Source organism: Lissotriton vulgaris, chromosome 12 (genome assembly GCF_964263255.1).
Source record: "Lissotriton vulgaris chromosome 12, aLisVul1.2, whole genome shotgun sequence".
Lineage (NCBI taxonomy): Eukaryota > Metazoa > Chordata > Amphibia > Caudata > Salamandridae > Lissotriton > Lissotriton vulgaris.
Genome location: NC_141700.1, coordinates 416689435 through 416701976, shown reverse-complemented (window position 1 = coordinate 416701976; position 12542 = coordinate 416689435). Strand labels below are relative to the sequence as shown.

General features: G+C 46.8%; 1 protein-coding gene across 1 annotated transcript; it reads left to right on the top strand.

Annotated features, from left to right (window-relative positions):
• The first annotated feature begins 731 nt into the window (after positions 1-731).
• Positions 732-10582, top strand: IRX3 (iroquois homeobox 3). The gene is made up of 4 exons (XM_086945189.1): positions 732-1649; positions 4571-5603; positions 9612-9678; positions 10230-10582. The coding sequence occupies exons 1-4, from the start codon at positions 1443-1445 to the stop codon at positions 10282-10284; spliced, it is 1362 nt and encodes a 453-aa protein (XP_086801315.1). The 5' UTR covers positions 732-1442; the 3' UTR covers positions 10285-10582.
• The last annotated feature ends 1960 nt before the right edge of the window (positions 10583-12542 follow it).

Below are 12542 nucleotides of genomic sequence, written 5' to 3'. Positions count from 1 at the left end.
ATGTAAATAGATACATAAACACACGTCCATAAATACACGTGCATTAGTTACGCGCGTGGGCCTTTATATCCAAACGTGTGCATACCCGAGCAGGTGACATTGTACACGGCTGTGCATTCAGAACGCACATATGCAAACACGTATACATACGTATATGCAACTGCAGGGTGTACCCACGTGAATAAAAACTGCGTAATTTACTATATAATGTAAGCATGCATTTTAAATATACATGTGTACTGCACATATATGTTTAAATATATATGGCACGCTGCTCATGCAGATGTGCGTGTGTTAAAAGCAGACAGTGCCCCACCATGTATTATTTGCTGTACAATTTAAATACTTTAAGGGGGCAGACAAGACAAAGGAGCCCAGGTCACATGCAGACACGAGATAGAGAAGAACACTTTCCTTCGTATGCTTATTGTCTGGGCACTGAGGCTCTCCTGGACGGAGCGCTCCCCTGCCTCTGCCCCGCGCATTACTTTTGTGCTGGGGCGAGCGAGGAGCACACGTAGCGCGAGAGGGGCAGGGAGGCTGCCGGTCACAGCCCTTTGTAAAACAAAGAGCGCGAGCGCGCTGATTGGCGGGGCTCGGGACGCCTCGCTAGGCTGAGAGAAGAGCGCGCGGCGTCAGTAAACGGATCGAAGAGGCGGGGCCTGCGAGAGGCGGGCCCAGGCTGTCAATCAGAGGCGAGAGTGCCAATAATCTGGAGCGATGTGCTGGGAGCTGACCCGGTCCCCTCAGATCAATAGTGAGAGGAGAGCCGAGAGAGACAGCAGCTGCCCGGGACCCTCGTGCCCACGGTGCTTTCATACCCACAGTGAGAAGGAGGAGAGGGCACCAGAGGGACAGCTGCCCGGGACCCTTCTGCCCCAGGGTGCTCTCATACCCACAGTGAGAGGAGAGGGCATCCGAGGGACAGCTGCCCGAGACCACCGGGCTCAAGGGCCACTGCAGTGTCAGAGGAAGGCGAGAGCTGGCCGAGACCCTCCGGGGTTCAGGGAAGGGCGAACTTTAGCCTCAGACCTTCCAGGGTGCAGTTGAAGAACCCCTCCAGGGGCAGAGGGAGGGGAAGCACAGCCTGGGACCCCTGCTGCCCATACAGTGCAAGGCTACTTTGCTGAGACAGGCTGAGCCTCAGCCCACCAGGAGGGAGGTGCTGCCAGCGGGTCGAGGGTGCCAGGGAGGACTGCCCGGGCTCCACAGGGCAGTGTAGGAGGAGTAGGAAGAGCCAGGGGGCCTCCTGCCCACGGAAGCCGCCGCCGCCGGCCGGTGTCGAGGAGGGGCTCCGCCGCCCGGTGTCCTATGGTCCTCCCCCTGCTGGCGCCGCCCAGTGTAGCCGAGCTCTGGGCCACGGTGGATCGGGAGCGGTGCCGGAGCGGCTCCGGGCGCCCCTAACTCCCTGCTCTGGGCGCTGAGCCCTCGCCTCCAGCACCATGTCCTTCCCGCAGTTGGGCTACCAGTACATCCGGCCGCTGTACCCGGGCTCCGAGCGGCCGCAGCAGCAGGCGGGGCGCGGCGGGACGGAGCTGCCCCAGTCCGGGACCCTCTCCAGCGTCCTCTCGTCCATGTACGGATCGCCCTACGCCGGCTATGGAGCCTTCCTGCCCTACGGCGCCGAGCTACCCCTCTTCCCACAGCTGGTGAGTGCGGCATCTAAGGGGGCCTGGGTGGGGAAGGGAGAGGGTCCGGGAGAGTGAGCCAACAAGATGGCTCAGTGAGATACGTCCTTACTCTTCAGCCAGATGCGCATGGCCTACAGGTAAAATCTCCTACCCAACAACCTTAGGGCGATACTTTGAGTGCAATTGAAACATGTGTATGACTGAGTTTAAGAACTCGAAGCTGTGCTAGTCTTTGCTGTATGAAGCTAGTTTCTAATGAAGAATAGCGCCTTGTATTTGAACATAACCTCACCTTTTCCGAGTGAACTTTTCTGTAACATATGGGAACACTGCTGCTCCCCCCGTGCTAGCAAACAGGCAACCCAATCACAGTTATGATATGTTTACCACACACCCAGATGAAGGCTGAAGTGCAAAATGCCATCCCTCTATAGGTGAACGTTCACAGTTCTGGGCTAGCACAGAGGCCTTACTTTATACAGGTGATTGTTGACATACCAGCTTTCTCTGTTAGAAAAGGCCTTAGCTGTTCTCTGTCACTCTAGCAGGGCATGTAGTCTAGTTGCGGAGTTAATTGCAATGGTTCCAATCTCAGCTCCCCCACCTCCGCACACTGTCTGATTCTGAGCAAATCGTTGTTCCTGGCTTTGCTTCTGTTTCATTACCTGCTAAAAACAGAAATTGCACTAAACTATTTAAATAAGTAATAGGGTTGATTTCTGTACTACCCACCTCTGTCGATCTTAAACCACCATGATCTATCTCTACTAGACCGAACTAAAAGATCCACTTTAATATACAGGGCCTGGATTCTAGTGTTTATGCAGTTTTTAAGCGCTCCCAACTTGAACAGTTGGAGCAACCGAGGGCCGAGAAGAATGTCCTATATGTCTAGGATGACACAGTTTTGTGGGAAGCTGGGATGAGCAGGCCGATCTCCTGTATCTAAGTTAAAAGACCTGGTAGGCCACATGCTCCGTGAGTTTGGGCTCGGGCAGTCTCCTTCCTAATACCTGAGAAAAGCAGAGTTTGCAGCTGTTCAGAGCCCCTGGACTCACGCACCCTCTTTCATAGCTTCCTGCGTATATTTGTGGACCACAGGGGCATGGTGTGTATAATTTGTGGACTTGTGTGACAGTAACGTTTGGGCAGCTGAAAGCTAACGAAAGAATGTTCCTCCGCTCACGTGCTTGTGTGCGAGTGACTTTCTGAGAGTTGGGGGTCTATTTGTATGCATTCTGTGACATGTTGGTCGAAATAGCCGGGGTTTCAGGGCTGCAGCGTTCGCCAAGAGAAAATCCAGTTACAAGTTTAAAATAAGAAGATTAGAAGCATTGGTGGCAAAATTGAAAGTGAAAGAGGGCTTTTGTAGCGTTCTTGCTATTGTAATGTTTGGATATTAAGAGCCCTTACAGGTTGCATTGCAACGGGGAGAGCGGATGAGAATAAGTGTTCCTTTACACGTAGATTCGGCGTTGAAAAGCAGCCCTAGCGCGTGCCGACTCCCCTCAGATGAACTGCCGTAGTTATTTTCTTAGGCTACTTGTTACTGGTCTGCGGAAGCTTGTAGCAGGCCATTATCACATTATACCGCATAGACGCCGCAGGCCAAGCGTCAAGGGCTTATGTACAATGCCTTGCAGACGAAGCCTTCTTAAATCAGCCCCAGCCTTTAACTCGGATGCTGTCCGAGGCTCCCTTCTGCTTCTGGGCCTTTCTGGTGTGCTGGAAATGGCCATTTGGAGAACAGAACAAAAAATAAGTTTGGCCTGTAAAATAAAAAAAAGGTAAACTGAAACTAACAGCATACAACTCACGATACGAATTGCGGCTGCAGAACCCTTTCTCTGCACCCCGGCAGGCAACAGCGCTAGAAAAGAAGATGACCACAATGTGTACGTCAAAATGCATTCAACTACTCAGTACTGCTCACCAAACAAAGTGCCTAAAGATGGAAGGGGCGCTAGACGTTTGTAGGCCACGCACACGTGTTTTAACTCCAAACTATAGTATTTCTGCGTATAATACTTTGCTAAGTAACTACTTTCTTTTCACAAGTTTTCTTGCGAACCACCTTCGCTGATTACATGTAAGGGGGCGAGGGTTCTAAGGTCTGTCTGGGGCTTACCTACATGTTGTGTGGAGATGAAAGCTGGTCATTGAATGGGAAGTTTTTAGCGATGCTTTGTGCGAGGATTGCAATTAACACAGTGCAACATACACATAAGAACAAAACTCCAAATGTAAAGTCTCTGAAGGACCTAACTATTCACAGGTGTATTATGTTGTACATTTTATATAGCGCTTAAATTACTACAGAGACATCAAAACTCTCCAATTTCTATAGTAGAGATTAGACTTGCAACCCGGATTTCCGGTTTAGATATATGTTGATGGGATTTTGATAAAACAGTGCTTTAAATGCAAAGAATAGCCGTGCTTTGGATTCGTCCATGTTATCAGAAAGCGTGCAATTGAAGCCTTAACTACAGTCGCTGCCTCCCTACTTTAAACCCACTATGGCCATTTAGCCGTACTTGAAAATGTCTACTCGGAGAGCTGATGTGCTTTACAGCGTCACTGGCACGGCAAATGCCATTGATTTCGCTATTTCGAGCAGATCTCAGGAATCTATTTCCAGTTTAATAGCTACGCTGTGATTTAAACTAAAGTCTAAAGTCCATGCTGTATTTAGCAGATTCGAGATGCATGTGTTACTCTTTAACGTCCGAGTCCCTGCCTTGATTTGTCTTTAGAAGGCCCCGAGTGTGTTCAGGGACGTGCGCTCCCTCTGAGACCGCAGGCCTGCAAGGCACAGTACAAACGCATAGCGCTGTGGGCAGAGCCGCCGCGGGTGACAGCGCTGCCAGGCACAGCCTGGCCTGTAATCATGTATTTTCTCTGCCTCTAAAACGTTTTCTTTCTCCATCTCCCCCCAGGGCGCCCAGTACGAGCTGAAGGACAGCCCCGGGGTCCAGCACGCCGCCTTCGCCCACCACCACCCGGCCTTCTACCCCTACGGACAGTACCAGTTCGGGGACCCCTCCCGGCCCAAGAACGCCACCCGCGAGAGCACCAGCACGCTGAAGGCCTGGCTGAACGAGCACCGCAAGAACCCCTACCCCACCAAGGGCGAGAAGATAATGCTGGCCATCATCACCAAGATGACCCTCACCCAGGTCTCCACCTGGTTCGCCAACGCCCGGCGGCGGCTCAAGAAGGAGAACAAGATGACCTGGGCCCCGCGCAGCCGCACCGACGAGGAGGGCAACCCCTACGGCAGCGACCGCGAGGGCGACGACGAGGAGGAGGAGGGCAAGCACGAGGACGAGGAGGAGATCGACCTGGAGAACATCGACACCGAGAACATCGAGAGCAAGGACGAGCTGGACGAGCAGGACCCCGACCTGCTGCTCTCCGACTCCAAGACCGAGCCCCGCAGCGACTCGGAGGCCTCGGACGGCTTCGAGGAGCTGCGAGGCGGCCACGAGGAGCGCTTCCTGCAGGCCATGGTGCGCGAGCGCCGGGGCCTGGGCCCCGCGGACCAGCGCGCGCTCTCCCCGGAAGGCAAGGCTCCCGCGCCGGCGCGCGAGCAGCTCCCGCGGGACAGCCTGTCTCCCAGCTGCCCCCTGGCGGCGGCCGAAAACATTGCCTCGGCGGCGCAGGCCCAGAAACCCAAAATCTGGTCTTTGGCCGAGACGGCCACCACCCCGGACAATCCCCGCAGGTCCCCCCCGGGCCCGGCCCCCCAGAACTTGCTGCCCCACCACAGACTGCTGGCCTGCTCCGGCAGCAAGTTCCAGAACTGGACCAACCGGGCGCTGGCGGCCCACCAGCTGACACTGCTGAGCTCCAGCCACTTCCTGCAGGGACTCAGCGCCTCCCAGGTGGCTTCCGGTGCGGGCTTCGCGTCCGTCATGGCGAGGCAAGCGGAGCAGCAGTCGCAGAGCACGGAGGCCGCCCATCTCACAGGTGATTAAAGATGCACACGCTGATTTATGGGCTCTGCTGTATGGTATGCCTACTGTGTTACCTCCTGGGGCCTCAGGGGTTAATGAGGGTGCAGGCACTGATGTATGTATGCACTCTTGTATAATGTACCCACTATGTGTCCAGAGGCCTCCCACCTCACAGGTGCATGAGGGCGCAGGCACTGATGTATGCTCTCTTGTATAATGTACACACTATGTGTCCAGAGGCCTCCCATCTCACAGGTATATGAGGGCGCAGGCACTGATGTATGCACTCTTGTATTAAATGCACAGTGTGTGTCCAGAGGCCTCCCACCTCACAGGTGAATGTCGACTTGCCTAATCCACACCATGTCACCCGAGGCTTCTCCCCACCCAGACCAATGAGGAAACTCACATTGATGCATGCAGTTTTATTTCTAATAAACACACTATTTTACTAGAGACTTGATCCCTCATAGGTGAGTTACGAACACACAGCTATGCAATGTACTTTTCAATATACACACCAAATTTCCCGGGCACACCTCTAATGGCGAATGAGGAAAAATACACTGAATTCAGTGGTGCTGGGCGATTGTTAGACTGGGGCGATGGCTAATAACGTAACCTCACGCAAAGCGCAGGGAATATTTTAGAATGGCTCTTTGAAAACATTTGAAGAAATCCTCCTTATTGTTGATTCTCCATCTAAACACTTTGAAGTTTCATGGGAGTGCTGCAGCGCCTCCCTAGTTCCAGTGCCTCTGACAGAATTAAGAATCCTGCAGAATAATCTACCAATTAGGAAACCCTACCCCGCCCATGTGAATAAGGAACCGTGTCCGGAAGTATACACCTTTCTGTATAATATACAGACGATATCTACAGAGACTTCAGCCTTAAAGGTGAATTAAGAAACACACTCTGGTGTATACACAATACTCTATACTTGACATGCAGTGCTGCTGGAGACCTCACCCCTCAAAGGGAAGTTTGGAAACACATAAATTACGTTTACCACTCTATATTACGCACAATGTTTACTATAGACCTCGCTGCACACAATGATGAATGAGGACACAGCCATAGATATATGAACATTACTGTATCCTATATCCAGCATATAACACCCCCTCCTCATCTCAAAGGCGAATGTGGTAACACATACTGAATTATTTACCCATTGTATAATCACGTTACTAAATGCATCGCTGGTGGTTTGCTAAATTGTGCATTCTACTATATAATACACCACTATGTTCCAACAGGGCACAGCTTTGGATGTGAGTGAGGCCCAGCAAGTGAATAATTCACCTACTCTATATCCACTAAGTTTCAGTTCTCTCACTCAATATAGGTGAATTAGAAAATATATCAATCCAACAACTGAGGGTGAATGTTTGCATTGATCAGTATCCCCCCCATCAGCTGTTCTTTTTGAATCAGAAAATGTAAACTCAAAGATATGCACTACTCTATACTATATTCACTGTATTACTCAAGGCCTTCTCTCTAAACGGGTCGACGTGGGCGCACACTTAGTGACACATAACACAGTGTTAAATACATATAGTGCTAATTGAGGGACCTTAAAGTGGGGTGTATATATACATTATATGTCTCCAGGGGCCTACCTCCTGTGATGGAGAACTACACTTGAATGAGCCAACAGAATGGCTCAGTGAGATAAATCCTTACTTCAGCCAGATGCGCATGGCCTACAGGTAAAATCTCCTACACAACAACCCTAGGGCGATACATTGAGTGCAACTGAAACATGTGTATGACAGAGTTTAAGAACTTGAAGCTGTGCTAGTCTTTGCTGTATGAAGCTAGTTTCTAATGAAGAATAGCGCCTTGTATTTGAACATAACCTCACCTTTTCCGAGTGAACTTTTCTTTCACATATGTGAACACTGCTGCTCCCCCCCCCCCCCGCGTGCTAGCAAACAGGCCACCCAATCACAGTTATGACATGTTTACCACACACCCAGATGAAGGCTAAAGTGCAAAATGCCATCCCTCTATAGGTGAACGTTCACAGTTCTGTGCTAGTACAGCGGCCTTACTTTATACAGGTGATTGTTGACATACCAGCTTCCTCTGTTAGAAAAGGCCTTGGCTGTTCTCTGTCACTCTAGCAGGGCATGTAGTCTAGTTACGGAGTTAATTGCAATGGAACCAGGCAACATGGGTTCCAATCTCAGCTCCCCCGCCTCCGCACACTGTCTGATTCTGAGCAAATCGTTGTTCCTGGCTTTGCTTCTGTTTCATTACTTGCTAAAAACAGAAATTGCACTAAACTATTTAAATAAGTAATAGAGTTGTTTTCTTTACTACCCACCTCTGTCGATCTTAAACCACCATGATCTATCTCTACCAGACCGAACAAAAAGATACACTTTAATGTACTAGGTTCTGGTGTTTAGGCAGTTTTTAAGCGCTCCCAACTTGAACAGTTGGACCAACAGAGGGCCGAGAAGAATGTCCGATATGTCTAGGATCACACAGTTTTGTGGGAAGCTGGGATGAGCAGGCCGATCTCCTGTATCTAAGATAAAAGACCTGGTAGGCCACATCCACTACTCCCACCCAAAGCCAACGTTAAGCCCGCTTCAACATAAGAAATAATTTCTTCTCATACAAGGCATTGCCAATAGACATGAATTGAGGTATTAGCTTTTAGTAGTAAGTATTAATCAAATAGGCCACAGCCAAATGGAAAAGTCCCAAGGATAATCAACAAAACACACCCAAACGTTCTTCCCTTCCAAACCCATTATTTGTTAACCTGATTATCAATTTATTTTGCAGTATTGTAAATAGACGGCTAAAATAAATGTATTTGTGTCGGGCGTAGGGAGTCTATCCGTGAAGTTGCTAATGCTTTAACCCACCAGGATGAGTGATAAAATCACTTGTGACAATACTGGTTGCCTGTCCCATATGTTCTACTGTGTAAATTCCGGAGCCACGGAAGAGTTATCAACGTGTGTTTTGCAGCTGAATTTCAAATAACTATTTTGCAGAATGTGCTGACGCCACGAACTATAAAACCATAATGATCATAAATACATTTCAAGCACATTAACGCCCTGGGTGCCCACATATGTTTCTAAACCCCGCAGGTTCCCAAGTGCAAGTTTAGTTACAGTAATGTATAAAGACCGACACAGGGAAAGGTGCAAGGGAAGGGGCTCAGTCATTGAGTCTGGAACGACCTGACCGGCATGAAAATCCCGCCCCCTCCCTTAAGCGCACGGTGTGAACTTGGGCGCTTTGTTTACCCCTCTAGTTCCTTGTTGCGAAACCGGGGAAGCACAGACGCAGGTCAAATGCTTGCCTTTAAAAATACAAAGCAAACGGGCATTTTCGAAACAAGAGAAAGATATATCTACGGGTATTTTTTTCCTGTAATTTGGCGCAGCCTAGGCTGACTAAAAGTGCTGCAAAGTTTCGCGTAATGCGAACTACACACTCCTTTTCCTTTCCCCGCGTATTTTTCGATCGTGTCCGCAAGTTCGGGTCCACTGTTGGGTGAAGTCAGGCGGGGGAAGTTTACAAATAAGTTCGAGTGAAACTGTTGTACTGTGTAGTTAGTTAGTTACCCATTTGTCTGTCGCGTGAGGAATTGTGCAAATACACAAAAGTATGCGGATGTTACATATTAACCATTTTAACACCACCTGTGTCACTCAGTAGCCCTGGAAGTTAAAATGTGTCTTGTTGGAGTCAGTGTAGTGTTACTCCAGGAAGGAAATGCAATGTTTATAAACACGCAGCTTTCCATCGTGTAAACCATATTTCATGTATTAAGGAAATGAGAATCATTTTGCGAATTTCAGAAACACCTTTTTAAGAACGACACACATGGAATGAAATATATATTTTACCGGTGTTGCAGTCCTTCCGATATTTAGTGCTGGTCAAAAGAGGCGCAATTTATAATTATGAAAAGTGCTAGAGATTTAAAAAAAAACTGAGACATAATGTTAAACAGAGGCCCCTTTTCTTCCTGTTTTTGTAGATCGGCCCTGTGCCTTGGAAGTAGAGAAAAAAATATTAAAGACAGCTTTCCAGCCCGTGCAACGGCGGTAAGGACTCTTTTTACACACTTCATCCATTTTCTACTGTGTTTAAGTGTCTTTTATGGCGAAGAATAAAACGTATGCCACTGTTTACAGTGACACGCTCTTTAATTTGTTATTTTTTAGTATAACTCCTCAAATTGCGACTAGTAGAAAAAAAGCTTGAAAATAGGACATTGTCGCAGCATTTTGGTTTCGCTAAAGATATATGTTCTTTTAAATTTGCAATACGCGAGATTGTGGGTGTTTGAATATGTAGTGGAATTATTTCCACATAGTCCTTTATGCCCTTATAATTTAGGGTGTATAACTTTTTTTATTCAGTGCATTTCTTTGGAATAAATATTATGTCCCTAGTTAATGTTAAATATATATATATATATATATATATATATATATATATATATATATATATATATATATATAGTTATAAGTGGACAAGACTTTAAATCTGTTTTGAAAACAATTGAAATGTAATGGTATAAATATGTAAAATGTAAGATTAGTAATTAAACACTGTTGCTAAATATGTATATTTTTTTATTATTTTTTAACAGGCCACAGAACCAACTTGAAGCAGCAATGGTTCTATCAGCCCTGTCCTCTTCGTAGCTAATGTGTATATATATATTTTTTATTCATGTTGTAATGATTGTAAAAATATTCTCTTGTATAGTTACGCATTGTAAGAAGCATGTCCGTGTACTGAAATGAAAGAGAGAGAAAACGGATTTTCTGTCGTCATCATCCGGAATAGCAGTCTGTGAGCTTTTCCTTTCCAGTCCAGTGTGAATTTTAGGCGACGCGAATCATGTTTTTTTGTATATACAGTAAAAATGTACATACGTGTGAACCAAATTGTACAAGAAATATATATTTTTGGCTAATAAATGAACTGTTGCCACTTTGACTACCTCTGGACTGATGATACATATTCCTTTATCTCTGTGTCTCCTTTTGATTTCGCATTCACTTGTTCCACGGCTTATACAGGCGTTTTGGCTACCAGACTGCAAAGAAAAAGAGTCGTGAATATGGCAGAGGGCGCGAGACATTGCAGAACCCGGCAGCAAACGGCTCTTGGCGATTCCTTATGTAAATTAAATCACAAGTTTGCTGTTTGCTATTCAAAAGCGGCAGAGGCAGTTTCAACAGATGCTTTTATAAAAGGCGGCTCATTCCCCGCGCGCTACCTGAGCAGCACAACAACGTGTGTTTATGTGTGCGTGCGTGCCTACGTGCAAGCATTACGCAGCATAGGTATTACTTGGTTATATAGAGGGTACTCTTCTAACGGCAGGCAGTAGTCAGGTGTTTTTTTAAATGTTACTTTTAAAACGTGTGTTGTATTTCCTAATCGTAAATTCCCTTTTAAAACGAAATAGGTGAAGAGGTTATACCTCCGTTTTTCCCCCTCAGATTCCACAAATTCACTAGATGTGTTGTCACGTTCATAGTTCCTGTCTTTCAAGTATTTTAAGAAGTATCTGTGTGGGGTTTGAGTCAGAAGGGGGAAGGGGTTTTATCTGTGACAAAATCTGGACCCAGAGCTCCCTCTACAGGAGAAGATAATTATCGCGACTCTCCGTTCACTTTCCTGTCCCGTGCAGGATACGTTCTCTCGTTAGGGAAGGTTGATTTTTATTGTTTTTTTCGTGTTGTTTCGTAAAATCTGTGCCCAGTTCGCCAATTAAAGTTGGAATTTAAATGCTCAACGGATGATTTGTACTTCGAGGAAATAATGAAACCTCAGTGTACTGAAAAATCATATCAGGCTAACCTTCGCCTCACGGTGCCCCCCCCCCCCCCCCCCCAAAAAAAAACAGAAGCGTAGGACCCCCAAAGGGTCTCATTAGCCGTGTTAGGAACGCAGGCTGCCCCGCCTTCGCAAATGAAACTTAAATCGCGGTGAATGCAAGTGGTTCAACCCACAGGGAAGTGCAAAGATAAAGAAAACTGGGAAAAAATTAATACATAGATTAAAATCCGTGTACTTTATGTCTCACAGATATGAAACTTATAAAAATATCATCTTTCAGCTCAATGTGTGAAATAAACAATTGAAAATCGTCACCCCTGCCACTCTGCCAGGCTAAAATCTTTAATGGAATACGCGTTTTCGCTACTATCGTAAACTACGTTGACTCCTTAAATATTTATTAAATCCTACTATACGCACGCAGAGTCATTGCGTATTATATACGCACGGGTAAATATTTCACGCTGAATACGCGTATACACACGCAAATCAATATTGTTTCCCTTTTTTCAGCATTGTGATACCGCGAGCGGTATTTTACCATATTCACGCACAATATCCTGTTTGGGTCACCCCACCGATTCAATACTGTGGAGATGTTTCTCCTGTTTAGTAAGAGCGAGTTATTCTTGCAACGGATCTGTTCCCTCTTCTGAAGCTAACAGGGAAAGTTGAAAAAGAAACTGGCAAGTTCGGTAAAATATTTAAATGTATCCGAGTATGAGAATTACTTTTACAATCTGGACAGACTAAAACACCCAGGAACTCATAGCTTTAAAAGTCTTGAAATACATAACGTCTGTGCTTTTTAGGAAAACCGCGTCAAAATGCTACGCAAAAATAACTCTCTGTGCATTCTGTTATCTGGAGTCATACGATCGGTTCGGGGTTATATATGAGGGCCAAAATGTTTGTATAGCGCTATAAAATCACATTCATGCTTTCTGACATTTAGAACTCCGAGTCTCGCCTTGGTTTATTCAACTTTACCATACACCATGTTGTGTTCTTATTTGCCAGTTTTTTGTCCACCATCCTGTCACGACTGTTTCCCACGGTCATATGAAGCGCGCCGACTTACGTGTTTGATCCTTTTGAGCGCTATGAAAGG